This window comes from Dromaius novaehollandiae, chromosome 8 (genome assembly GCF_036370855.1).
Source record: "Dromaius novaehollandiae isolate bDroNov1 chromosome 8, bDroNov1.hap1, whole genome shotgun sequence".
NCBI lineage: Eukaryota > Metazoa > Chordata > Aves > Casuariiformes > Dromaiidae > Dromaius > Dromaius novaehollandiae.
Window position 1 is genome coordinate 14,043,788 of NC_088105.1, and position 27,547 is coordinate 14,071,334.

A 27,547-nucleotide genomic window follows, 5' to 3' on the forward strand; every position below is an offset into this window, starting at 1 on the left:
GCAGCTGCAGGCCGGGGTTAAGCCCCCTCGGCCCCCTGCGGTTTGCCTTCGGTGGCTCATCCTCGGTCTGGCAGCCCCAGTCCTTCCTGGCTGTTAGTTTCCCAAAACCACAGTATGGCCAAAAACGCCGCAAGGCCGGTGTGCACAGGAGGACCCCGAATGACTGCGGAGCCTGGAAATGAGGTATGCATGCTGCGTGCTGACCCGGAGCGCAGATAAAGCACAGTCGAAACGTACGGGGTGTTTTGGGGACACGTGTGTGACCTGCTGGCTGTGCTTCGCTCGTTTACAGCTGTGCCCCTGGGAGGGCTGAGCCCGGCCTGTGGTGTCACCTGCGGCTGCTCCGGCTGCCCCACGGCCAGCGCTTGCAGCAGCTCACGGGGCAGCTCGGGATCTGTCGGCCGCCTGCGGCGCAGCCATCGCGCCCGTCCGAGCAGCGGCGGCATCGAGGACGCGCGGCCGGCGGGGGACGCGCGACCTCCGCAGGTACCGGGCGGCGGCGGCGGCCGCAGCGGCGCGGCGCGGGCAGCCCCGAGCGCCGCCTCCTGGCCCGGCGCCGCCGAGCCGCCCGCGAGGCGGGGCCCGGCCCGGCCCGGCCCGCCCGGTCCCAGCGAGGGGAGGCGGCGCCCGGCCCGGCCCCGCCCGGCCCCTCCCGCCCGCCCGCCGCGCCGCGCCGCGCCGCTCCGCACCTGGGCGAGCAGCGGCGGCTACGCGCCGGCCCCGTCCCCGTCCCCGCCGCCCGCTCATGGCTCGGCCGCTGCCGCTGCTGCTCTGCCTGGCCGCGCTGGGCGCCGGCTGCCGGGCCGGGCCGCCTCCCGCCGCCACGGCCGGCCCCTCCGCCGAGCCGCTGCAGGACGAGGCGGACAACCAGGAGAACATCCTCTCCCAGGTGCTGCACCCGCCGGGCCGGGTGGTGCTGGGCGGTGCGGGGGGCACGTAGCGTGCGTGCGGGGCGGTGCTGTGTATGTGCTGGGTGGTGCTGGGCAGCGCAGGGTGCGTGCGGGGTGGTGCTGTGTAGGTGCCGGATAGTGCTGGGCAGGTGCTGGGTGAGTACAGCTGCAGAGGGTTTTAGTGCCCCGGGTGCTGCCACAGACAGTGAACTCACCAAAGCCTGATGGGGTGCAGCTCACAGCTTCCGTCCTCTCGTTTCTGTGAGCTGCTGCAGGGGACGTTTCCCTGGGGGGACTCGGAGAACTCCTTGAGGGAGAACTGGTGGAGCCTCTTTGTGTGCAGCGGAGAAGGATCCAAGACCCAGACTCTTTCCCCGCCAGTGGGATGTGGTGGAGGTTTCTGTTAGATTTGGCTGATCGAACCGTGTGCTATTATCTGCCCTCGGAAATGGCTAACTTGGAGACTATTGGAAACATACCATCAAATTTATTTTTGTGCTTGGGCTTTCAGAAGCTCTTTCTGCAAATCTCTGTAAAGGAAATTCCTGCCATTGTATGGGGCTGATCAGAAATGCTATTTCACTGCCAGGTTACACTGCTTATAGGGTTACTTTTGAGTCACCCTTCCTGTGCACCCCAACCCTATTTGCCTCTGAAATGAAATCTTGCTTGGGGTAGCAGGTGACTTACTGGATTCACTGTATTTTGGAAGGACCCAAAACATTAAAAGACAACAGGATGGGATGGATAGGCCCATTTTATGCAAAGAAAGTGGGAACAAAAAAACACCCTGTTGGCAGAAGCTTGCTTTTTCCCATGCAGCTAGGGATCACAAAGCTAGGCACTCGCTAGAAAACTTCTTGATTGGCAGAGCCATCTAGTTTCTTCAAGGTTCAGGGTGTCCAAACTGTCCTTAAAAACTAGACTGTGCGGATGCAGAGCAAGATACTTGTTAACCTGCTGTCGGGCTAAATGTCCTCATGATTACTTCTGTGTGTGCTCAGTTGTTAGGTGACTACGACAAGGTGAAGGCAGTTTCTGAAGGCTCCGACTGTCGGTGTAAATGTCTGGTCAGACCCCTGGGCCGTGGTGCCTGCCAGAGGATTAACGAAGGCTCTTTCAAAGCGGAGGATTTTTACACAGTGGAAACCATCACATCTGGACCCAGCTGCAAGTGTGCGTGTGTGGCACCCCCTTCTGCACTGAATCCTTGCGAGGGGGACTTCAGGCTGAAGAAGCTCCGGGAAGCGGAGAGCGGCGACCTCAAGGTAGGAGTGCAGTTTGCATTCAGGGTCTTCTCGTGTTGCGATGGCCCGTTCTGCGAACAGGGACACGCTGCTGAGAGCCTGCTCTCTTGCAGCCTTATCTCGGCAGGAGGGGCAGGTCTGCAGTGCACGGACCCAAACGGAAGAGTTGCCTTTTCCAATAAAGTAATCCTTGTCCAGGCTTGGCCGTGAGAACATACAAAAAGCCCTCTCCAAGCTGGGAAAATTGCTGCCACCAGCTGGCAAGTGTCAAAATATTCACAGACATTTGGACAGCGCTGTTCTCTGCAACCCATATAACAAAGCTATTCAGCTGACCTTTGGGGTCTGGCTCGTATGCCCGTGCCAGAACTACCGCTTGCAGTGATGGAAACTTCGTGTTCCAGAGCACTAGCTCAAAGAAGTGATCTCTGCACAGCAGTGAGTGTGTCAGGAAAGAGCAGAGCCCAGAGTAATTTCAGCAGATCTTGCCTGCTCCAAATAGGGCCCCTAAATGTGGCCAACTCATCATAATATTCATAGAAGCTTTTAAAATTTCTTTTTTCTGCTCTTTTTCCTCTTAAAAATCTTTAAAATATTTTTTGAAGCTTAAAAGTTCGCTGTTGCTCTTATGCTTGCATGATTTATGTAAAAATCAAGCTCAGATTAAGGGATTGATTTAAGCAGCTGCACTCGGTGATTCATTGGTAGCTCTGAAACACGCTGCTCGATTCGTGCTGTGTTCTCCGGGGGTCGATACCGGCTTGCTGCACTGTAAACCCAGGAAGGCCTGGGCTGCTCTCTGCCCTTTGGCTGTCATTGAATGCTCCCTCGACGGCTGCGCTGTTTAACAGCCGCCAGATCTCGTGTCCTTTGTGAAGAGAGGGACTTCAGAGGATCCATGCGGAAAGCCATTTTGGCTTTGATGTGTTGATGGGAGAGCATGATACACATCTAACAGAGATGGGCTGACAGGGTAACGGGTTTTCTTCTTCTTAAATGGTGGCAGTTCTATGTTACTGAAACCTCTTTAGTATTTTACTGTCTAAACGTGACAGCATCGGTTCTAAGCACTCTTGACTTTTACTTGATAATTTCTGTTGCTGGCCTAGCAGCTGGAGTCAGACCCTGCAGAATTTCCCTATTGCCTACATAAGGCAGCAGAAATCCTTCCTAAACAGCTGTTGGCATGGAGCAGGCTGTGTCCAGCCCTGTGGTCTTCCCAGAGTAAAAGGGTGAGAGTTGGTGGCACTCCTGTGTATGGTGATGGGACATGTCTCCATGGGAGCGCTGATAGTCCCAGCTCAGATGGGAATTCAGACATCAGTCTGGGTGCTGAGGGGCAGGCTCCCGTCTGCGTTAGCAGGATTTGTTTTTTCTAATTAATTTGGAGCTAGAGGGTGTGTTTCATCTTGTCAGAGTGCAGACAGCTAGCAGTTTGTTGTCCAAGCTCCCCTGCAGCTAGGGAAGATAAACAGGCGCAGACAGATCATCTATCACTTCTGGGTTGGACGAATCATGGTCTGGAGTTGCTCGTTGGTCCTGCGTCTACGGGAGAAGCCAGAATGTCTGGCTTGGACTTAAATGAGGAGCTATGAGCCCTCCGTGGTTGGAGAAGAGGACTCTCACCGGGGCGACAGAGCCACACAAAGTCTCTTATGCAGAGGCAGGCAGAGCTCCTCCACACGCAGCGCAGACCTCTCTGCATCCCCGCCGCTGCTTCTGAGAGCCGCTCAGCCTCCAGGAGGAGCACAGCCTTCATGGCTAGCTCCGAGCTTGGCTCTGGCCGACTTTTCCCTCCAGGGGATTGCTCACAGCCAGCTGTGGTGTGAACGTTTGTCCTCTAGGAACTGGCCCAGTCTTCCGAGCTCATTTTGCAAGGATCCGCTTCCAAACGATTTCACAAGGTTTATCCAAATATACACATGCGGGGTTTTTCTTTGCCGTAGAAGTCAAACCACGGGAGTTGTGAAAACAGGCTTGCTTTCTCACGGAGCATTAAGTCCGTCCTGGGGTCAGACAAACCAGGAACACTGACCTGTCTTAAGAGAAGCCAAAAGGCACAAGGGCGCACAGCTCCAACCCTTAAATCATCCGTGAGAAGTAGCTCTCACGTTCATCAGCAGATGGACCAGGTCACCTTACTGCACACAGCAGTCCAAGCATTTTTACCCTCTCTGCTGTTCTAGGGAGCATCATGTCTGCATGTTCCAGAAGGGACATGCTATCACCTTTGTTAGCAGCTTGGGAACAGTTAAGAGTTGTGCCTTATTTCTAATGTGGAAACGTGTGTTTTTAACACCCGCTGGGGTGCTTTTCTCTTCTGACTCAAAAGCCCCCAGGACTCCATATGTGGGAAAGCTGTGGGAAGTTTCCAGAAATGAGAGCCCTCCCTGATGACGGGGGGGCTGGAGGATGCCTCTCTGAGGGAAGCGTTGGGAGGGTAAGGAGTGGGATGGCTAAACCCAGGGAACAGAGACACCCTGCTGGGTCACCCCAGCGCTGAAGGAACGCAGGTGTCCCGTGTCCGAGCTGGGCATCCCAGCCGAGGAGAGATCCTGGCTTTTGAGAACGTCCCAAAGGAATCTGTGGACCACTGACCAGTGAAATCCAAGGCCCATAGTGGATAAAGTGAACGAAACAGAATTAGTTAGCACGTGCATCAGTGTGATGTTTCAGGGAGGGCCAAGTTGGTGTTGGCAAAGGGAAGCCAAGATCGCACATGTCTATTTTTGCAAAATCATAGTTTGCTGGTTCCCTGCTCGGTAGGTGCGGCCTGCATTTTTGGTGTCTTAGATGCAAAACTGTGGGATGGGTGCGCGTGCAGACTGATTTGGAAGGCACTTAATGAAGTCTACAACCTTTGTGTGTTGATAGAAATGATCCAGCCTGGAGGGGAAGTGCGTTTCTCTAGTGGTTGTCTGGCAGTTTGCATGCATTGCATTGGTTTTCTCGGTCCAGTTCCCAGTGGAAAGTAGATGTGTAGCCATAAAACAATCCTTGTCTCTGGATGCTGCCATTTTATTTGGCACAAAAAGTTTTCCTTTGATGTCAGCTCCACAGGGAGAGTGCAGAGGCTGAGGTGGAAACTCAAGTGTGCTGCCAGTAGTGTTGCCTGTATTTCTCCTGTGTTTATGGAGCTCTGTTGAACGGTTTTTAGTTGCTGAGAGAAATGTCACTTTCTTGTAGTATTGGAAATGTTGCTTTCCTGTGTATTGGAAAGTTCTTCTCAGCTGTGGGGGCTGTAAGCTTGGGCTGTTGAGCTTGGGTTTGTGCGGGAGAGAAGGCAGCGGTGCGGAGCAGGAGGGGCGAGGGGGTGCGGGTACACGCGGTGTCGTGACACACAGCCCCACACTAAGGGTGGGTGATACCGTGCATCTCTGAAATGGGTGGTTCAAGGAGATGGCAGTGGATGGCATCCCTCTAATGCGGTTTTTCTCCTGGACAGCAAGCTGTTGCCAGCCTGGCACTGAATTTCAGTCACTTCATTTCTCTCTGTTGCTTTCATGAATGTTTTTTTAATAAGTTTCTCCTTGTTCCTGGAAAAAAAGCATGGGATGGCATGAACCCAAAATTAGGTCTCAAACACATTTTTATTTGAGGTTCTGTTCACTCGTTGCCTCTTTTGTTGCCGGTCATGTCAGCTGGGGGCCGTGGGGAGACAGCTAAATATTTGGGCTTGTAAGAGACCTCATCTAGCGCTGGAAGCGAGTGCAGTGCTTCCCCTTGCTCTCATTACTAATCCCCAGCACCCAAAACATGATCCTGAACATCGGAAGCTGTGCAAAGGTGGTGTGTGCAGCTCTGCGTGCCTGACTGCTACAGCAGTGCGGCAGGGCTGGAGGGCTGAGATACATGCTTTCCAGATGGGAAAAAAGGCCCATTAAGAGCATCCAACCATCTCCTGAATGCAGTGGTGCTCCAAAGATACTAGCTGGTACTGTTGTCTTTTACTGTTCTTATTTTTTTATTTTTTGAACTGCATTTTTAAATGATTTCTGGATTTCCTCCTGTCCCCCTGAAATGCAGTCATCTTCAAACACAGATCTTGCTGTGGAGAAGAAAAGTAGCCTGCCATCCTATGAGGTGCTCACATGTTTAATGTTACCTAATTGAGAAAAAGCTTTTGCAGGTTTAATGACTGGTTAATATTTTCACAGTCCGTCCTGATTTTAATAGGGACTTGTGTAAATGTGGAGATAGTTTAGTCTGTGCACTTACTTTTTATTAAAATCTTTGTGCTTAGATCTGTGCATTACCCTTGACTTTAAGCTGTAGAAACAATGCAAGATATTTTAGAGTATATCCCATTGACTGTCACACTTTGCCTTACAGCTGTCCTCCATCATCGAGATGCTGGAAAGTGCATTTTATGGCTTAGACCTTCTGAAGCTGCACTCAGTCACAACAAAGTTGGTGGGCCGGGTGGAAAAGCTTGAGGAGGTAAGATAAATTCCACTTCTTGTTATTTGGGGTTGTTGCCTTTAGTAGGACTTATTTAAAATCAAGTACTTGGTACCTTGGATGCATTCAGGGCCTCATTCCTTGTGGAAGAGACATTAAGTAACTATTGTTTAGTTTCATCGCTGCTTGGCTATTGTCAGTACTGTGCGTGACAGGGAGCATCACCTGAGAGGATCATGTGGGAACAGTTTCAAATGTGTCAGACTGGGTTAGGTGCCTCAGGCCCACTTTTTTTTAAAGCAGTGCAGGGTCAGATCTGAGAAAGGCTTGAGGTGACGAAAGGCACTCGTGACCGGGAAGAGGATACTTCTGCAGATCCCACTGGTGCACCCTTTGAAAATCCGCTGTCTGACTTCTGGTGTGTTTGTGCGATAATGACCTGCAAGCTGGGGCGAAATCATGGAAGATACTGCAGCGCAGACATTGAGGTATGTTGAGGGCCCAGTCAGAGGCTCAGGTTGCTGTATTTTGGCTGAGCGTGCATCTGAGTACTCAGAGTGAGGGAGAAAAGGAGCCTTGACTGCAGTCTGATGTCCGTATCCCAGCAGAGGCTTTTCCAAGTATTATCAAAAAGCAGATGCAGAGGCTTTTTGGGTAAACAGCACAAATCCCTTCTTCAGCCCCATTATTTTCCTCTTGAGAAATCTCTGTGGGCCAAACCATCTATGCACAAAGACCTCTTAAAGAATTGTGAGAAAATGCTTTGTGTGAACACAGCTACTTGGTTTCTACACTGTTGTGAAGAAGTTCACTTTGTCTTTGCTGGACTAAAACTAAACTAAATGAAAGGAACTGAACTAAACAAACAAAACTAAAGTAAACTCTAGCCATGGGGTTTCTGAACTGGTTTTGTCATAGCTAAGAGAAATTGCAGCAACCAGCTATGATATATATATTTATATATATAGTTACACAGTCCTAGCGCTTGGCAGTAAGAGCTGAAACTTCATTTGCAAAAATTTGTAGTCAGTGCTCTAAGGATGTTGGAGCTGCAGGTTTACAGGAAGAGTTGGGATCATTCAGTAAAGCACCTGAAGTTGGGCACGCGTGAACCTGAAGGGGCTTTGCATTCCTGGAGGCTGGTCTGTTTTTTCTGTCTGTGTTAGACGACCTACACACCTGTATCGGTACATAAAGCAGGCTGTGCTCGTGGTTCTTCCTCTGACCAGCGTTTAATAATGCCATTCAATTCTCTGCTCAGTGTAGTAGGCATCTCCCGCGGTGAGAGTTGTAGAACCAAAGCAGCACCAGTGGGACAGGGGCTCCCGGGCGCTGCCAGCCCACCCTCCACTCGCAGTAGGTCTGTCCCAGCACCGAGTCCAGGCACTGTGGCCATGTCCAACCCTGAATCCCCTGGCCAGAGCCCCCCACCTCTCTAGTGCCAAGTCCCAGGGCTGCAGCGCCCGCCTGGGGAAGGTGTTTGTTCTCGCATCCCACCTGAGCCTCCCACGCTGCAGTTTGCGGGCTATCATCTGCCCCTGCGGAGGAGAGTTTGGCTCCATCACCTCTGCAATTGCCCGCAGATAGCTGTGGGCTGCAGTTAGGCCCCCTTGGCCACCTCTGGCCCAGCCTGACCCATCCTGGCGCCCTCCACTGCTCCTTGTCCACCCTGCCCCAGACCCTGACCACCCTGGCAGCCTCCTCCAACCTCTCCAGTTTCCCCACGTGCCTCGGGGCCCAAATGGGACACAGGATCCTGGCTGAGGCCTCACAAGGGCCAAGCAGAGGGCTTAATAACCTCCTTTGATCTCCTGGCAAGGATATGGTTTGCATTATTCACGATGAGAGCATCTCCTCAGGGTCAGGCTGGCCTGCTGTTGAGATAGTTTTTCCTCTTCTCGGTTCTGTCTGTACTGGCTCAATAGTTGCTCTCAACTGGGTGCTTGCGTGTTGTTTGATGTCAGGGTGATAGGTTCGGGGCGTTGCTGGGGGGTATGCTCCCAGGCTGGCTAGTATCCAAGAAGGTCAGATTCCTTAATGGCCGAGTTACATCTTGGCTTGTGTTGAAAAGACCTAAATCCTCAATACTACTAAAAAGATAGATAAATTCCTTTAATTTCTTAGAGAAGATTTCCAGTGAACTCATTTTTACTTCCATGCAGTTTAATATTTCTTTGGCTAGTACAGTGTATGGTTTGCAGTTTGTTAAACTGTGTTCAGTTATGAAGCAACAGGTTGCCAGATTAAATACTGGAGTTTTCTCCCTTGGTCCGTATCTGGGACAGTAATTCCACATTCTTGTCGGTGCAGAGCAGTCCCATTTGACTGCAGCCAGGAGCCAAGAAGCAATGATTTATAAAGCCAAAATTCCACTTGCAACGTGTTTCAGAAAGGCACAGCACACTCCATCTCAGAGGTCAAAGAAGAGACAGCTGAGAGGAGTGCACCTGACTGGCAGACTCTGGGTTTCCAAATATGGTGATTCCCCCAAAAGGGGGAAAGGGATTTTGATGTCTAAACATAATAAAACAGCAACGTTTTTGTTTGCAATTCCACCCTCTTCCTGTGGTTTGACTTACTCTCCAGTTAAGTTACTTGGGCTTGCTGCTGAGTCTTTGATAATTTGGGAACCGGAGAGGGTGGAGTGGTGCTGCCAGTCCCTTGCTACGCCTCTCCATTGGGGTGGCTCACTGCTGCACGGACACCGCGGATCTGCTCCTGGGGAGTTCAGCTCCACGGCAGGGTGAGCAGGGCTCACCTGAAGAGGGGAACGTGACTGCGGACACAAAAGGCCGGTTCAGAACATAGGAAAGGACCCACTGGCACAGACCAGCCAGCCAGTCCAGTGCCGTCCCTGACTCTGGCAAGAGGAGATGCTGTTTAGGGGGAGTACACCAGGGTGGTTTCTGTGGTCCGTTCCTGTGATCTGCAGCCATTGAATTAGGGATGTTAGAAGAGACAGCCCTGCCTAGTCTTTTTGGTATCCATTTATGGATCTGTTGTCCATGAATTTGCCCGACTCTGAAACTAAGTAACTGAAAATGGTTGGAGGCTTGGAAAGTACCAAGATAAGCATTATCTATGCTTTCCCTGTTCTTGCTCTTTTGTCAGTGTCTGCTTATGGCCAGAGAGGGGACCCTGAACTAGGTGGTCTGACAGAAGACAGTCCCTGAACACAGCCCAGCTGCAAACACTGTGCCTGCCCATTGCCTGCCATGCACTTAATCCTGCCAGTAGGGCTTCTTTTGATACTGCTAAGGAGGTGCAAAATAGCCACCCTCAGTGCTGAGAATCACTCAAGAGACATGGAGACCACACATGGCACGTGGGCTCTGCTTACTCCTCGGTCCTTGGTGCTGTTAGATGTTGTCATGTTTAAACAGGTCAGACTAGAGTGACACAACTAGTCAGGTCATGAGCTGAGAGTGTGAGTTCCTCAAAGATCTTGTCAGTGGTTGAGCCAAAGGTTCAGTTAAGATGAAGGTAAGTGTTAGGACTTTGTGTAATGATAAATGATACAATTACTCACAAACATGTCTTCCAAGTGCGGGTATCCCTGCATTCTTTGGCGCCAAAGTGGTCCTGTTTACCAGCTTGTTTTTGTGCAGAGGGTTCATCAAAGAGCAGTGCTGATGGCACTTGTCTGTCAGGGCACATCATGGTGGCTTTGCAATGTTACTGCTCGGCATGTGACTGATCACGGTAAGACAGGGAGGGTGGCAAGTCAGCCCAGAGAAATCAGTGAAGGTGGGAGTGGTGGGAGGAGAAGAGAATTCACAGGTTTGGATAACCTCGCTGAACTGGGGCTGCAGGATCGTGAATCTGTCCGCAGGCCCTCGGGTGTGAGGGAAGAGGGGCACAGGAGAGGCCTGGCTTAGCAAGCGCTTCCCTCATGCCACCGGCCTGCTGGTTTGGGGCCGGGCAGAGCCTGGGCGCTGTGCTGTGGCAGTGATGTGGGCAGGTGCAGGGAGCAGGTGTGAAAAGCCGCCTGTTCCTGGCTCAGTGAGTAAATCTCTTCCAGAGAAGGGAGATCACCCCCTGGGCAGGCCATGGCGTCTGTTGTGAAGGACAACTGAGACGCTGAACAAGAGCCTGGCACTGCTTCAAAGGGTCGGCCTCTGTGCACAGCTCCCAGGCGAGCGCGTTCTCAGCAGCTGCTCCCCAGCAGAGCAGCTGAGTGGCCTCAAGCAGCACCGCAGGCCAGCTCTTTGGTGGTGATGCTCCACTCAAATGGAGGCGGACTTTTGTCCCAGAGCATGTCATAGGCCAAGCGTTACACAGAAGTGACAAGAACAGGAGGCCACAGGAAACAGCCACCCTTCTGAAAGGAGGATGTCGAAGCTGCTTCTGCTGCTGTGACACTCCTAGGACAGTGCCGTGGGCTCCCCTGTTCCTACTACAGCAAAATGCTTACTGGAAAGTCGCTGTATTATTGGACTCAGCCTCAAAATTGGATCATAAAGCTGTGACTCACAAAGCCTGGGTAAAGACTGGGAATTCAGATATCCTTGAGGCGGTGTAGAGGCTTAAATGAGCTTGGGATGGTATTTTTGCAGAGAGGAGAAGGTATTGAGTTGTTCTCAGTATAATAAGGTATTTTACACAAATGATGTCAGTAAAGGGAATAAACTCCAAACATATTTGGTCTGTAGAGCTGAGGCATTCTGTAGCAAGGTAGCTAGCCTGAGCTAGGGCCACTCATTTCTCTAGGCTTCATTTTAGCTTGCAGCTGTTGCTTCAGCTGGCAATTTGAGGTCACAGATGAAGGTCATGGAGGATTTTAGGAGGAATTAATGGCAGCACAGTTTCAAAATGAAGGATCAGGAAGAACTGCCTCCCGTTCCTGTGCAAAAATGCTTTGATTGATGTGCCATCTATTCAAAGCAGCTGCCATTTGAGAGAGAAAAGATCCAGAACTTATGGGCAGGGGGTATACAAGGTATACCTATAGCTGGGGGACTGAAAAGGGCAAAGGAATTTTCCTGCACAACAAGGTACAGCAAACCACAGCTCTCTGAGGGGACATTGGCTCTCCTGCTCTCCCCAACTTCTCTCCATGGAGCAGAGAATGGTGGGGAGGAGCAGTCCCTGAACACAAAGTGTGCAGGGTTGGAGGCCACCATGCAAACACCAGCACTGCAGGCTCTGGGGCTGGGTTTTGCCAGGCATGCATGCAAGGTTGGTATGCCTGGCAAGGGCTGGCAAAGCCCTGCTGAGTGCTGTCGTGTCTGGAGCCTTCAGGGAGCTAGAAAAGCTTGGGCTTCTCTTTCTCCACACCAGATGAGTGTGCTGATGACCTCAAGAACTTGCCTCTGGGGTTGATCAGGCAGAGCTGACCCTGCCCCTACCAGCCAGGACAGGTCTGTGCTAGAAAAGGGGGATCAATAAATGGGATCAGTCATAGGAGATGAGCTGAACTCAGCAAGATGCTTGGATAAGGCCATGTTCCCCACTGGCAAAGAATGCAAGGCTGAGACTTGAGATATTTTGGCTTGCCTTGTCCTCTTCCTTTTATGAACTGCTAACCATGGCTTAAGGGGGATTTGAAGAGTCTTGAGGCTACTTTCCTAGGACAAAGACATGGGGAAGTCTGCTGGCACAGGACTCTTTAGCCTCCTAGGTTCAAGGTAATACCTAGAAGAGATGAAAGTCAGGAAGGGAGCCCAAGCTGTAGCCATGGGGACAAGAAACTGTTGGAGAGGACAGCCTGTCTCCACATTGTCCATTGCACCAGCTCTCAGCCTGGAGCTTTGATGTTTCCCTGAAATGTTGAGCATGTTTCTCCATGATTCAGTCCCTGTTTGTTGTGCTGGTGTGGGATCCCAGGTCAGTGGGTGTTTTGTGACCTGCACAAACCCTGTGGTTAGCAGAGCAGTCACTGCTCCCGGAGAAGGCAGTGGTCCCTGCTGTTCTCAGAGCTGAGGACCGCCTGGGATAATGAAGGAGCTCAGCTCTTAGGCAGGATCCATGACCCTCTCGGCACAAGGCATGGTTGGAAACAAAGCAGAGGAGGTGGTGTTTGTGGTCATTGGTTAGCTAGGTCCCTCGGGGTGTCTAAGCAGCTTAACATGAGCTTTGCTTTACTGCAGCAGTTCTGATCCCCTGAAGATCTCTGCAGTGAGCAAAGGTAGTGCCAGGCAAGGTGTAATCAGTGCCATGACATGGATGCAGTGTGGAGTTGTACAGCTCTTTGCTAAAGCTGCTGCCCCAGGCAGGATCCCTGACCTCAGCTGATGGGGCACTCCTGCTCCATAAGGCCCTGTGGCAGAGTGGATCTGGAGATCTGTACACCAGGGATGTAGTTTCAGGTCCCCGCAGGGGCCAGGAGCACCTTCTCAGCCAGTGTAAATGCACAGCTCTGTGGAGGAACGTGGGTGTGAGCCCAGTCTGGGAGCTTACTACTTCTCTGTTTCCAGGGGACGGTGGGAGGCAGACTCTGATCTGGGTGCTGTGGAGCACCCCCTGTTGCAGAGCAGCAAGCGGGCAGAGATCTGGCTGCAAGAAGGAAGATGGGGTAAAGCTTCCTTTCTTTTGCTTTTCTAGGGCATGTCCAGGAACTTCACACAGCAGAGCCACGGTGAGGGAGCAGATGTGGAGGAACATTTGCAGGAGCCCCACCGCAGGGACAAGGAGAACTGCTCCAGTCTCATCACCAACAGCCTTGCTGACATTGAGGGCTCACTGCAGAGGGACGCAGAGGCTGCCTACGTGCACACGGAGGTACGGCCCCTCAGCAAGCTGCAGAGCTCTTCTGGTAGCTTCCTTGGCATTGAGAATGGGCAGAGAGGAGTCCCCATCCCTCTGTCAGAGGACAGTACTGGTTCTGTGTGGTGAAGCTGGTCTCCCTGAGCATCACCTCCATCCCGTCCCTTTTGAGAGGCGGTTGTGTCCCCATGTCCTCTTGCACTGCCCCTCCTGATGGCAAAGGGGCACCCCAGAGCCACCACACCACCCTCCTGGGCTCGGCTGGGACAATGCGCTGCGGCATCCAGACTCTGGCTCTGGGCTTGCTGGGTGGATGCCTGCCCTCCTGTAGCGCTTGTCCCTTTCAAGCCAGCAGAGCTTCCCAGCGGCTTCCATCTGTGCTAGTGTGCCCCAGTCCTTCGTGAGATGGAGGCCATCCTCCCACCCTGGCGGTGGGTCACAGCTGGGCCCTGGGAGGGGACAGTGTGGCCTCGTCCAGGGCTGCTGGTGCTGAGTCCACTCAGAAGGTATCCAACAAGGCAGGTGAAAGCCCGCCCTGCCTGCACACCTCAAGGCGCTCAGCCTCATCACCTTGGGTCCAGGCCATCCCAGCTGAGGCGGCTTCAATGCAGCAACAGCTGCTTGTGTGACCTCTCGGAGCTGTAAGGAGCCGCTTGGTGCTGTGGCCAGCAAGCACCAGAGGGCCTTTGGAAGAGCAGGACGCTGTGGCTGAGGGCGCAGCATGTGGGGTGTGGGAGTAATGGGGAGAGCTCACTCTGTGGGTTCAGCAGCATCGTGCACACACTTCAGTGTTCATAACGTGCAGCTCCCAGGAGAGCATGCCGGGCCCCTCTGTTCTGGCCGGGGCTCGATCCCCTCCATGTCATCCCGGATCTCCAAATCAGTGCCCTTGCACCGTGGCTGCTGCACGTAGGCAGCTCTGGTCACAGCAGCCAGCCACTAGGTATTTAGCCTGTAGCATTTCTGGCCTCGTGTAATTGCTGTATGTGAGAAGAGAAACACCTCTTATCGAAGCAGCAATCACAATGTGATGTCTGCTCCCCAGAAGTTGGCAGGGCTCTGTCCACCACCCCTTTCCCCTACTCCTGCTCTTTCAAGGGTCTGCTTGCTGCTGGCTCCATTGCTGGCCACAGGCACCTTTGCTGTGTCCTGGGAGCTGTGCACAGAGCTCTGTCCTCCCACAGCACCTTCCGCTGCTCCCTCTGCCCTGTCGCATGCTGGGTCCTGGCTCAGCTCCCCGGAGCACTCAGCTCCCTGCGCTGCTGTGGCCCTGTGCCCCTGGCACAGCGCGGGTGGGGGAAAGGGACGGGGCCCGGTGTCAGGCAGAGGGGAGCAGCTCTGAGCTCCCGGCTCAGCACACGCACCGCGAGGTGACTGTGGCCCGTGGAGTGCCCAGAGGGCATTTCCAGACGCGCCGGCCGAGTTATTTTCTTCCCCGCTGAGCAAACCCCGTTTCCGTTCCTCAGACTCCAGCCTGCTTCTCTCAGCACAATCTCGCTGCAGCCGGGATGTAGGAGGGAACAGGACCAAGTCGCTTCCCGGGCTGCCCCCCTTCCCGCGGGTTGTTGGTTTTAGAGGTTGGAGGTGGCCGAGCGCCTTGCTGCTCGGAAAGAATGATATCATTGTGGGGCTTGCTGGAAATCGCTGGGAATCTCTGTGCCGAAGTCACTCGGAGCCTTTGATTAGCAGGGCTTGAGGGCTCGGGGGATGGACAGCTTGCCGCCCTCCGCCCCCAGGGACTGCATCTTCCCAGCCGCCTCCTGCACCTCCGGGCTCTGGGCGGAGGCTTGGGCGTCCCGCTGGCTCCAGAGCCCAGCCTCAGACCGTGGTGGCTCAGGGGTCCCTGCAGGCTCCTAGTGTGGGGACTGCTCTGTGTGGGACAGCGGATTTTGCACCACCGCTGCATCGAGTGTGAGGGGCATTTGGGGAACTGGTCCCCCCAGGGTATCCTGATGCCCTTGCTGCTGTCAGTGGTATAATTTGGGGTGGCCTCTTGCTGCTCTGGTCCATGCTGGCTCATGCAGCCTGGCTGCTCCCTGCCCTGACTCCAGGGCCATCTGCACAGGGGCAAAAGGAGGCATCTTGCAGGGGGGAAATGGCCTCAGAGGCAGCCCCAAGGGCAGAAGAAAACGCCACATTCCTGCACCATTTCCCAGCTCCAGAGAAGGAGATGTTCAGCTCCTGGGCTAGTTGGTGAGGGAAGCCTGCTCATTGCCATGGGAACTTCCCACCCACTAGGTGCAGGGGCCGGGCTGGGTGGAGGAAGAGGGTTTCCTCCGGGAGTTTGCCTGGGTGCTGTCCCCCACATAATCCAGCTCTCAGCTTTGCTGCACCACTGGACTTCTGAGGCTGGCCTGCCTGCCCAGGGCATTCAGGTCAGCTATGGGACAGAAGCCCCCAGAAAAAATGATCCGTGATGGGTTGAGAACAGGTGTTTTGGGTCCTATGGGGTGGGTTTCCTGAGCCCCGGTGAGGAGAAGGGCAGGCCATGGCTTCCACAGCTATACCAGGGGTGTGCGGGTGGGAAAACGCACCCAACCTGAAGTACCGGCGTGCTCTCCTCAGTAGGCTATCCCCCAGCAGAGGGGTCCTAGCAAACTGTCCAGCAGCATTTGCACCCCCACCACCCCTGCGGCTGCTCCCAGCCAGCCTCTCTGCTGCCTCAGCTGTTGCAATAGCCCCAGGAGACCAAACTGCGCGCATAACAGCCCTTTAGCAGGCCGCCGTGCCCAAAGAGCGGAGGACACAGCTGCTAAATGGCTTTGCCTCCATTGCCAGTCTTCAGGCGCTTGCGCCAGGCTCGTTCTGTGTCGTAACCTGAGCAGAAGCTCTGCATGGGAACAGGATCAAGTGACTGCTGGAGAGGCTCCAGCCCTGTCCAGGCAGGAGTGCAAAGCACAGGGCTTTTATTACCCCAAGTGACCTCATTTCCCAAAATTCCCCCTTTCTTGTTGTTAATTGCAGCAGGGCTTCGAAGGAATCCTGGGCCTGTCTTCTCAGCCAAGTGGGCGTCACTTCAATGTTTCAGGCTGTCTTTCCGTTTTCCTCTAATGAGGTGAAATCCTTCAGCCATGAGCTGCTGCGGCCGGTGGCTGCCTGAGCGCTGGGTTCCCAGACCCGGCCCCAGGGAGCTCCCAGCCCTTCTGGGGAGGTGTCTCCAGCCTCTCTCCAGGCCTGGATTCTTCTCCTGATTGAATCATTTTCCTTTTCTCTTGCATCGTGAGCAATGGTGGGGAAATGCATCCTTTTAGGGTATAGCCTGGTCTCTGCTGTCACATCCAGATCCTTTTCCCCTGGAGGAAGTCAGTCTGTCTCTGCTGGCTTTATCGCTTCATCCTCTGCTGTTACAGTCCCGGAGCTAGGAACATTTTCCTAAAACACCACCTGCTCCGCGGACAGCAGATGTGTTGCAGGAATGGGTCTGAGATGGAGGCAGTGGACGTGCTAAAGGCTAGCCAATGGAGCTCAGCTGTCTGCACATGCAGCGTGCTGTTGTTGGTGATCCAGTGCTGGTCGCTGGCCCCGGCAGGTCCTTGGTTTGCAAGGAGGTGCCCCGCAGGTGCAAGACAGCGGCAGCTGGTCTGGTGTGTGCATGAGCTGCTGCAGGGAGCCGAAGCCTTGAGCAGTAAGTCAGCATATCCTGCTAATGCCAGCCCTGAGGCAGTGGGGATCTCTCTGCACAGCCTGTACATCCCATCTGCCACATCCATATAGCACGTGCCTTATGAGCGGCACAGCCTGTGTTTGCAGGGTGGCACACGATGTCATGCAGTGGCAATGCTGTTCTCCCAAGTCATTTGTCTCCAGTCCTTACACAGGACTTTTCCTGTAGAAGGGACTACAGGTGACCCTCATAAATGAGGGAGGACACAGCATCCTACCCAGAGCTTGGCTGGCTGAGTAACCAGTGTGGAGTTCATGCCCCTTCCCCCAAAGCATGGCTGTGTGTTTTGGCCAATCATTTAATGACCTCTTGTGTCTCTTCCAGGGAAAATATGAAGAAAGATTCCTGAAAGATGAAACCATCTCTCAGCAGATCAACTCCGTCGAGTCCCTCCCGGAGCTGCACCTTGTTCCAGAGGATGAGAGGTCAAGGCAGCTCTTGCAGAGGAAACTGCACATCGGGAGCCGGCCTCCTTCCAAACCCACCATTGTCCGAGGGGTCACCTACTACAAGGCCCAGTTCACAGATTTGGAGAATGACATTGAGGAACAACGTGAGTTGGGTTTGTAGCCACATCTGACCTAACGTCCATCTGCGCCCCTTAGCAGTGCGGCAGGCAAAACCAGCACCTACATTGCACCCTCTCCACTCTGCTCCATGGTTATCTGTGCTGGCCAAGGAAAGCAGTACCTTTTGCAGTGGTCATCGATGGATGAATACTCTTGTGAGTGTGCACAGGATAGTGTAGGAGTGCAGGGCTGTGGGGCAGTCATCCCAAGTCAGTGCAGCTTTGTGTTATTCTCTTATAAACAGGCACTTCCTGTTATTACTGCCCCAGCCCCTGAATCCTGCCTCTCATCCCCTGGGAACGTGTGGGCAAAGCCTGTGGGGTCACTGCAGAGAGGAGGAGGGGCTGCAGGCAGAAGGAGATGAACAGTGAAGATGAGCAGGTCTGCGAAGGCGTGAGGGGCCGGTGAAGAGAGGGGAGCTGTGCGCTGAGGGACAGGGCTGAGGCAAGGCAGGAGGCTTGGCAATGGCATGTTGTGTAGCGGGAAGGCCAGGGTGAGAGTCCAGCAGCGCAGGCGTGGGGAGTGCAGCTCCAGGGGCCCCAGGAGGACCAGGGGGTTTGGAAGTCATTTGTTACAGAGGGCCCTCATGCTGGGCACTGTGGGAGCAGATACAAGCAGCAGGGAGAACCTATGTGGCTGGGGCAGGCGGAGGAGAGACGGGAAGACGAGAGCAGGATGTAGAGATTTAATGCAACATTGCTGGCACGATTGTGGAATGAGTGAAATTAGTGAACCGCGAGGATGAATGAGCTGCTAATCCAGGAGACGTGGTTTCTGAAAGGAGGCCAGAGAGCAGGAAAACTGAAATTGCAGAGTGGAAATACAGAGACAGGAGATGAAAACATGGAATGGAGAGAAAAGAAACTACCACATCCTATTTTTCTCAGGTGCGTTGTAGAGCTAAAGCTGGGAATATTGATTGAGAGCGGCAGCACCATTGGTAAATCACTGCTGAAAACAGCAATGAGGGTGCCAGCCTTTGAACTGTGCATGGGAGAATGACTAAGTATTATTCCAAGGAAAATATATAGTAGCTAAGGAAATAAGGCACTATTACTGCTTAAAATACCCAGAATCAACAGCTTTCTAGAAAGTAAATGCAAGTTTATTATGTATGTTAGTCCTGTAGATCTGTCTGCCTGATGTCATCTTGAAGACATTTGTGGCAATGGCTTGGGAGGGTGAAGGGGAAGAACAGGCAGAGGAAGGTTCCTTTGGGGTGGGGGTGCCTACAAGGCATCATGAGGCACACAGTAAGTTTCCCGACCCATTTGCAGAGTGCCATTTATCACTGCTCCCAAAGTGAAAACGGGTCTAAGCCCTAAAGAGATGGGAGCTCCTGGAAGCACAAACGAACAAGACAAATGCCCTTTCTGTACAAAACTGGCTCGGCAACAAGGTCAGGTCAGTGCAGCCATGCATTGATTCATGAGATGGGTGAGATCACAAAAAAAGAAGTGGCACCCGTGCCAGCTTCTGTCTAGAGATGTGGCAGCCAAAGCCCCTGCAGCCGAAGTGTTCACTGTGGTCTAGGTGAGTCATATATTTTGGCAAACCAAGTTAGATGTGTGTGATCTGGCTGGATCACTGCAGCAAATGCTATTTGGCAAATCATTTACCTGCCACATTATTATTCATCTGTGTAACATGGGGAACTCCAAAGCAGCTGAACAGTTTGAAGTTGGGACATGTGGCTTCCAAGGTGTAGTGGAAGGGGCTTTGAAGCTGCCTGTGGACATAGCTGGGGAGGGCACCCTTGCATGTGCCCAGGGCAGTTGGGGCACAGAGGCAGCGCTGAAGGCAATGTGCTGCCTGCCACGCACTAGTGCAAAACCTTCCTGGATCTCATCTTGCCACAGGCAGGGTTGTCTTGTCCGGCCCTTGTGCAGGAAGGGCAGACGGCTGCATGTGCGCTGCCACCTCCAGATGAGGAAGGGCAAAACCTGTTCCAGACTGCAGGGTAGATGCTGTTGGTTGTTTTTGTTGTCTTAAATCCCAAATGAGGAGAAGAAAAATGTTTATTGAATCTGGCTGCAGATGTCTTCAAAAGAGACTGTTTAAATGCGCCTTGGTGCCTGCACATGGGGTGGGGGGGGGGCTATGAAAAAGGCCCATAGCAGAAACTGAGCTTACGTGGGCAGAAGAGCTCTTCTGTCTTCATAAAACTTTCCCACTCCTGGGATGAGATCATCTGCATGAACAACGGTGCAGCTGCTGGACAGGCTGTGCAGAGGGGCGACGTCTGGTCGGAGGGGATGGGCTTTGCCCCCTAGCCAAGCACAGCAGAGCCCAGATCTTGCTGGATGCAGGTAGAGGCCGTGGTGCCCATCAGGTAGGAGCCACAAGGGATTCAAAGCAGTGAAAGCAGCCTTTTGGCTACAGCTGTGACACCAATGTCGACACAGCTGGTTGTGCTGTGACCTCCATGACCATGGTGTGGGTCTCCTTCTCTGTCCTCGGGACACATGCAGCACCCAGGTTTGGACTGTGAGACCTAAGGCAGCACCTCTTTTTAGTGAAGCCTAGTGGGTAGCATTGCCCCAGCAAGGCGAAGATCCAGGCAGTGACCTGGAGGAGCTCCAGAGCAGTGCCCAGCCTTGGTGCAAGGTGCAGGAGTCCCTGAGAGCAGCGGGAAGGGAACTGCAGCCGTGTCTGGTGGCAACAGAGCAGTTTGGCCATTTGGTTGTGCTGCAGGGAAGGGGCACACAGCAGCTCCGCTCCTCTTCCTCAAACCTGAGGGAATAGCAGCCCCAAAAAACAAGTGGTCAAGAGGTCACTTACTCTGAGCACCAGGCAGGGCCGCTGCACTCATGGCTGTCACCAAGGGCAGGAGGAAGGCAATCACTCCAGGCAGCTGGAAAGCTGATGCAAAGCAATTCAAGAACAAGCAGTATTTCGTGAGCAAAGTTGCAGGAAAAAATGTTGCTAATGCTGCAGCAAAGCTCAATGCCAGACTTTACAGGAGGGGAGGGGATCCTTAAAGCAAAACTGGTTTCCCTCCCTGGCCCCTCTGCTCACACACCCTCATACTCACAAGCACCGAGTGCGTGTGCTGGGTGGGTTGTACAGGCCGGGGGACAGGGACACTGGCTCTGCAGGCCCCCTTGTGCCTCATGGGCTCTTCTTAGGCTGGCAGCCGTGTATGTCCCTTTTCACACCCTTAGGAGATGATGGCGGTCTGTCTGTGCAGCCTGCCCCAGCTCTGAGAGTCACCAGTCACCGTCCTTTGCCTCCTGGTCTGGCCAGCGTCTGAGACGCTGCACGCAGATGTGCTGTGGTCTCACGGGCCGCCTAATGTGGGTGCTATCAGCCCCTGCTGTTCTTGCAGCCCACCTCCAGCTGGAAATTAAATTGGGTGGATTTAATCCAAAAGAGGCTGGAGAAAGGGGAGGAGAAGCCAGAGCAGGAGGTGGTTGGGAGCCAGACAACATGGCCCCACAGGCACCATCTCCCCGCTCTGCTGCAGTGCAGGCTCTTGGGGGGGTGAAGGGCTGTGCTCTGCGCCCCACGGGCTGCAGCACAGCTCCCCTGACGCCCGTCTGTGTGTTTGGCAGAGGATGAGCTCTTCAGCGGGGACAACACGGTGGATTTGCTGATCGAAGACCAGCTCCTGAGGCCCAGCAGCAGGGCCGGCAAGGGCGTGAGGAAGCCCGCCCCGGTGGGGTGGCCACCCACCCCTGGCAGCGAACCCACCACCACGGCATCCTCCAGCGCTGCCGCCACGGCCACCGTGCCCCCGTCCCCTGCCTCGTCCGTGGAGCCAACACCGGACCCCACTGCTCTGGGCAGGCTGCCCCCCGCCCTGGACACCACGACCGCAACCACCCCAACAGAGGTGGCGGGCACAGAGCCCTTGCAGCTGCCAACAGTTTTCCCCTCGGCCAGCACGGTGGCACCCATGACTGCAGAGAGCCTGCCCACAGCCAGCAGCGGCGTCCCCAGCCCTGCTGCGGCCACCACCGCCATCCCGACCGCAAGAGATGCGGGGACGAGCTCTGCCCCTGCCACGGACAGCAGCCCGGGAGCTCTGGAAGAGGCGAGCACCCCTGCAATGCCAGCCAGCCCCACGATCCCTGCCACCCCCAAGCAGGCCTTGGAGGAGGAGGACATAAGGAACATCATCGGTGAGTGCGTGCGCCTCTTCCCTGCTCCTGCACGTTGTCCCAAATCCAGCACCAATTCAGCTGTATTCTCTGTGGCTGGCCCGTGCCCCCAGCTTAACTCGTGTGCTGGCCCCCGCCAGGGCTCACTATTGGGTGTGCCGTGCCCTGCTAAATGCAGCATGGCTGGATTTGATCACTCATGGAAGGTACCATGGAGACTGGGCCTGGACAGTGCTTTACCAGGGTGCCAAGTTTTACTTGCTTGTTAACTCTGAAACCTAATGTGGCCCCCTCCCAGGTTGAGGAGTTGGGCAGGGCAAAAAGAGGCCTCCTTGGAGATGGATCGGAGGCAGCTGGCAGCCTCGGAGCAGCTCCCGCTGTGGCCCGCAGGAGGTATCACAGGTCCAGGGAGCACTGCTTGGGCCGTGCCCTGGTTAGGGCAGGTTGGCTTGCAAGGCAGGGATGTGCCTGAGCCATGGGGAGTTGGTGGGGAGCCCTTTGCAGGATCTGGCCAGCAGCACGGGGCCTTGGGGAGCCCAGGCAGAGGCAGCCAGGGCAACTGCTGTGTCGGCAAGGGGACAGGGTGAGCAATTGGGGGCAGAAGTGGGTGATATCCCTGGCAGGAGCGGGGAGAGCAGTGGGGTGGGCTGCCTTGCCTTGTGCCTCGCAAGCCTCCCTCTGCTCGCGCAGGGCGCTGCAAGGACACGCTTTCCACCATCTCGGGGCCCACGACACAGAACACGTATGGGCGCAATGAGGGTGCCTGGATGAAGGACCCCCTGGCCAAGGAGGAGCGGATCTACGTCACCAACTACTACTACGGGAACACGCTGGTGGAGTTCAGGAACCTCGACAACTTCAAACAAGGTGGGCTTGCGCCGGCCCTTTCTCCAGTCCCCATGTCCCCTGCGCTGCCTTGGCTGCAGTTCATCTGGTCCAAATAATGCCCTGTTCCCCGCTGGGGCTGGGACCTTTTCAGCTATGGAGATGGGAAGCCTCTCTCCAGTGCTGCTACTGGGCCTGATGGGGCTTGTAGCATGGAGCAGGACTGGCTGCCCATGGCAGCTCTTGGCTCATCCTAGGGCAGTGTTGAGACCAAGATGAGCTCTGGCTCATCCTAGGGCAGTGTTGAGCCCAAGAGGGGCTGTTGTGGCGAGATGCCCTTGACAGAACAGACCAGGGCCACAGGAGAGTTCAAGGTAGCAGGAGGAGATCACCACAGCAGGCTGCGGATGGAAGCTGGGAAGGGAGCGCATGCAGGGCTTGAGGGCAGAGGGTGGCAGGAACGGCTGCAATGGGAACAAGCACCACAAAGAGAAGGGAGGGTTTCACCAGCAAAATGTCCCTGCCCCTCAGGGCGCTGGAGCAACTCCTACAAGCTCCCATACAGCTGGATTGGGACAGGGCATGTCGTCTACAACGGGTCCTTCTACTACAACCGGGCCTTCACGCGCAACATCATCAAATATGACCTGAAACAGCGGTACGTGGCCGCCTGGGCCATGCTGCACGACGTGGCCTACGAGGAGTCCACACCGTGGCGGTGGCGGGGCCACTCGGATGTGGACTTTGCTGTGGATGAGAATGGCCTGTGGGTCATTTACCCGGCCATCAGCTACGAGGGCTTCAACCAGGAGGTGATCGTGCTCAGCAAGCTGAACGCGGCCGACCTCAGCACCCAGAAGGAGACCACGTGGCGGACGGGGCTGCGCAAGAACTTCTACGGGAACTGCTTTGTCATCTGCGGGGTGCTCTACGCGGTCGACAGCTACAACAAGAGGAACGCCAACATCTCCTACGCTTTTGACACGCACACCAACACGCAGATCATCCCCCGGCTGCTCTTTGAGAACGAGTATGCCTACACCACCCAGATAGACTATAACCCCAAGGATCGCCTGCTCTACGCCTGGGACAATGGGCACCAAGTCACCTACCACGTGATCTTTGCCTACTGAGACCCCAGTGACAGTAGGATGCTGTGAGGGGCCACCAGCACCTTTTATTATTATTGTTATTATTATTATTATTTTGTACAAATCAAAGAGTAAATGATGGGTTTTGTTCATTTTGTTTTTTTTTAAAGGTGGGTCGTAGATCGACCCCCAGGCCAGATTCGCTCCCTTTGTCTTTGGTGTAACCTTGCTTCTGTTTTGACGGGGAGCCCGTGGGCGCCTGAGGGCAGCGCGGAGGTGCCGGTCTGCAGCGGGGCCGCTCCTGCAGGAGGGGAGAGCCTAGCTCTCCTGCGCATGGCCAGCATGAAGGCCGCAGCGGAGGATGGGATCCAGGCACAGTTCTGCCCATGGGCTTTTTATATGAAAATAACTGCCAATAAACTAAGAATCTGGTGCAAAGCTGGCCTTTCTGCTTCACACAACAGGTCCCAGTGGGATACTGGTGTGGGCCTGTCCTTGTGGAGGGTGTGCGTGTCGTAGTGGAAGTGTCCTTTCTCTTGGAGCATCTCCCCAGGTGCCCCGAGCTGCTGCTGTACGGTGCAGGGCGAGCACAGCTCGGCCACCCGTGGTGCTGGCGCTGACGCCTGGGACCCTCTGCCCTCGCTTAGCCCTGCTGCTCCCTCCTGCTCCCGGTGCTGCTCCCCAGCCGGCGCCCCCAGAGCCCAGCTCCTGTCCGAGCTCCCTCCAGCTGGGAAGGCCTGGGGGCCGGAGCTGGCTGGGCTGGGGGCTGTGTCGGCAGCCAGGGGGCCGGCAGCGGGCACTGTAAATACGTGTAGATGATTTTTGTGTTTGTTTCGTATCCCACGATAGTCCCCTTGGGTGCTGCCGGGCGAAGGCCCCGCTCTGCCTTGCGGTGAGCTGCCCGGGCGCTGAGCCCCGCTGCCCTTCACCAGCCGTGGGGACCACCCGCCCAGGCGGCAGCACCCAGCAGGGCCCCCAGGCGGCCTGGGTGCCTGCTCCGCGGCCCGCTGCCTGCGCCGTCTCCTGCAGAGCACCCCCGGCCACCCCTGCTCCCCGACCACCTCCTTCCCCGCTCCCCTCGGCCCTTTTGGCCGCCCACCGCAGAGGCACAGCCGCTGCCCCTCCTAGCCTGGCAGCATCTTGTATTTACCTGCTGTTTATAATAAAAGAGCAAGTACCGTTGCAGCTGTGTGGGGCTTTCTTTGGGTCTGGTTTGCTCTCCAGGTCACAGGCGTGAAACGACGAGGAAGGCAAGAGGCAGGTGCTGGCCCTGCCCCAGGGAGGGCGCGCTGCGTGACAGTGGTGGCTGGGCCTGAAGAGCGCGGGTGACCGCGTGGGCACAGGTAGCACCAGGACGGGGAGGAAGGGCGCGGGGCATCATGGCGGGGCCAGACCATGGGCTGGAGCCCTGCAGCCAGCCGTGAGACGGGGAAATGCTGGATAAGTGCAAGGTACGGCAAACGCGTGTGTTACCTGTATGTCCATCTTGGGGCAACCTGCCTCTGCCATGGAGAAAAACCATCGCTGTACCCCTAAAGGCATCTGTTCTCCTCCCTCTGACCACTTTGCCTTTTTGGAAATACAAATCCAAGCGCATGTGTACGAGGTGCTGGCTGCTGGCACGGTGCCTGGTGGTGCTGCAGTGCCAGGCTGTGCCCGCTCCCAGCACTGCTTTGTGCGGGGGGGTGGGTTGGCTTTGGGGCGCTTGGGGCTGCCACCTTGCAGATTGAGTTGAATCAAGCTGCATGGGCTGGAAGGCACCATTAGGTCAAGCAAGCACACTTATTTTTTTTGGGGGGGGGGGGGTGAGTTAGCCCCTGGGCTTGGTGCAGCACTGCGACACCAGCCCAAGAGCCTCCAGAGCCCCTGGGCTGGCAGCCCCGGGCTCCAAGGGCAGCGGCAGGGCTGTGCCCACGTGCGGGGTGTCCCAAGGGCAGCCAAGAGCAGCCCAAGACCCCTACGAGACTGCGGGTCTGTCAGCTGCAGGGACTGAGTCTGCCTTTTAGTCTCTCACTGAAGCAAAAACACTATTACCAAGCAAAATAACACTAACAAAAAAAGAGAACCATTTTATTGCCTTCAGTGCTAAGGACGCAGGTAGCAGGACAGGGCCCGAAGGTGCCTTCTGCCTTCGGGTGACAGGATGAGGCCCCGGGGCTGCCAGCAGCACCCCCAGTGCCCCTGGCACCGCTCTGCGCCCACCCCAAGGCCAGGCTCCTCCGCCACCGGCCCTTTCCAAGGTGCCGTGGCCATGCCGGCCTCGCCGGGGCCAAGCCGCAGCTCTGTGCCCCCGGTGCTCACCCGGGAGCTCGGCTGCTGCTGGCGGGTCCCCCCCGGCCACCGCAGTGCCCCGGGTGCTTCCCGGGTGAGGAGCGGGGCTGCGCGGCCGCCCCCGCCCGGGGCCGGGGAGCTGCGTGCCTCTCGCTGGGGCACGGCCGGGGTTTTTATTTTTGACTATTGTGTGAGCTGGCCCACAGTCAGGTGGGGCCGGGGCCAGGAAAATTGAACTGGTGCGAGGAGCGCAGCCAAAACCCGGCGGAGCCCGGCGGCTTCCCAGCCCTTCCAGCACCGAGGGGACGGGGGCCTGCGCGGCTCGCGCTGACTACGTGGCAAAGGGCAAAACTTTTCCGAAGTGTTGCAAGGCACATACTGTACAGGGGTGTATTTTGCCTCGCGATCCCCCCCCCCCCCCCCCAAGCTGTTTGCGTTTCTGCAGGATCGCCTTTTATTTCCTAACAGCTATACACACAGATAATAGTAATAAAAAAACACCAGTCAGTAAGTGGTTCAGACGATGAGGGAAAGCCAATTATCTGGCAAACTGAAGCTCATCATCTTCTGTGCTAACTGTTGGGAGGGGAATGTAACATGCTGAAGTCATTACGACCAGACGATGCTCTGCTGCCTGCTCACCCCAGCCGAGAGCCACGTGCTTCCCTGTGCGCGCCACGGGAACCCCCGGCCCCGCTCTGGCCTGGAGCGTGGCCGAGGAAAATTGGGAACAGTCAATGCAGCTTTGCAGCAGGCTTTTGTGAGAGCGGTATGTGACTTCGGCAGGAGCCGCCCGTAGGAGCGCAGTGCTGGGGGCGAACGGCCGGCTCCCCAGCAGGGCGACGGGAACGTGTCAGTGCTGGCGAGTCAGAGACGAGGGTGTGCAAATGTGGCCCCGCGGCGGGGCCGCTCGCCCGAGGGGCCGGAGCGCGGGAGGGAGGGCTGTGCCGGTGTCCCACCTAACCAAGCACCCCTGCTGAGGGCAGCACGGGGAGGGCCTGCCTGGCCTCCCTGCCCCGCTGCGCAGGGCTGTGCCGCAGCAGGCAGAACAGCTCAGAAGGCTGTTAGCAGTGAAGAGAATTAAATAGCTTTTAAAAAAATAAAATAACAACAGCAGTAAAATCTTCAGAAATAGATGTGCTGCATTAAACCATCACCCTTGGGCCAAGCCCCAAGCTTTAGGCAGCGGTGCGGGCTCGGGAAGACAGCAGCAGGACCCCAGCACTTGGCACCAGACCTGGAAGATGGTTTAATGTGGAGGGAAAAACCTCAGCTTGGGCAGTGCATGAGTGGGAAGAGCGGCCTGTGCGCCCCTGCCCTGCTCCCGGGCACCAGGGCCGCTGCAGTGCGCGGGGGCCCCAGGCCAGCCCTGGCGAGGAGGTGACACAAACCTCCAGCTGCAGCTGGGCTGGGTGGGGATCCGGCTGTTTGGTGGGACCGGGTGCAGGAACGCGCTCAGCAGTGCCAGGAGCCCCACAGCACCAGCGGCCCCAGGGACCAGCCCCTTGCGGGGGGTGCGGGTGGTGCAGGAGGCACCGGCAGCTACTGCAGGGACTTGACGATAGCCCTGAGGGCATGGGGCGTCTCCGGGACCGAGGGGGACGAACTGTAGAAGGTGTCGGTGTGATTTCGGCGCTGTTCTCGGAGGTATGGAGGGATGGACGAGCTCTTGATGTGGAGAATCCTGGTGTCCATCACTTCGCAGTCGATCTGCATCATCACCTCGTAGTCCTGCCCGTTGATCACGTTCTCTGCAAAAGGAAAAGGAAGTGTGACCCCGC

At 55.6% G+C, this 27,547-nt stretch overlaps 2 protein-coding genes across 3 annotated transcripts in view; one reads left to right on the forward strand and one right to left on the reverse strand.

Annotated features, from left to right (window-relative positions):
• Positions 1–623: 623 nt before the first annotated feature.
• On the forward strand, positions 624–24,680 carry OLFML2B (olfactomedin like 2B). 2 transcript variants are annotated; one of them, XM_064515740.1, is made up of 8 exons: positions 624–889; positions 1,895–2,158; positions 6,470–6,577; positions 13,082–13,258; positions 17,232–17,469; positions 21,031–21,600; positions 22,270–22,446; positions 22,936–24,680. In XM_064515740.1, exons 1-8 carry the CDS (start codon positions 746–748, stop codon positions 23,535–23,537), a joined length of 2,280 nt encoding a protein of 759 aa, XP_064371810.1. In that variant the 5' UTR covers positions 624–745; the 3' UTR covers positions 23,538–24,680. The 2 variants fall into 2 exon arrangements, with proteins under 2 accessions (XP_064371810.1, XP_025979179.2); XM_026123394.2 differs by having other exon boundaries at positions 625–889; positions 17,232–17,460.
• An 858-nt stretch (positions 24,681–25,538) lies between these two features.
• The window catches only part of ATF6 (activating transcription factor 6), a 98,507-nt gene continuing 96,498 nt past the window's right edge, over positions 25,539–27,547 (reverse strand). The window contains exon 16 of the mRNA XM_064515742.1: positions 25,539–27,517. Within this exon, the coding sequence (XP_064371812.1) occupies positions 27,309–27,517 (209 nt within the window). The 3' untranslated portion in view covers positions 25,539–27,308. The remainder of the gene's footprint in view (positions 27,518–27,547) is intronic.

What these genes read in the sequence shown, in the direction of transcription:
- OLFML2B (XM_064515740.1), top strand. Translation starts at nt 746, where the DNA reads ATGGCTCGGCCGCTGCCGCTGCTGCTCTGCCTGGCCGCGCTGGGCGCC. An exon ending in CTGCCTACGTGCACACGGAG is followed by an intron (nt 13,259 to 17,231) that starts GTACGGCCCCTC and finishes TGTCTCTTCCAG; the next exon opens with GGAAAATATGAAGAAAGATT. An exon ending in GGACATAAGGAACATCATCG is followed by an intron (nt 21,601 to 22,269) that starts GTGAGTGCGTGC and finishes CTGCTCGCGCAG; the next exon opens with GGCGCTGCAAGGACACGCTT.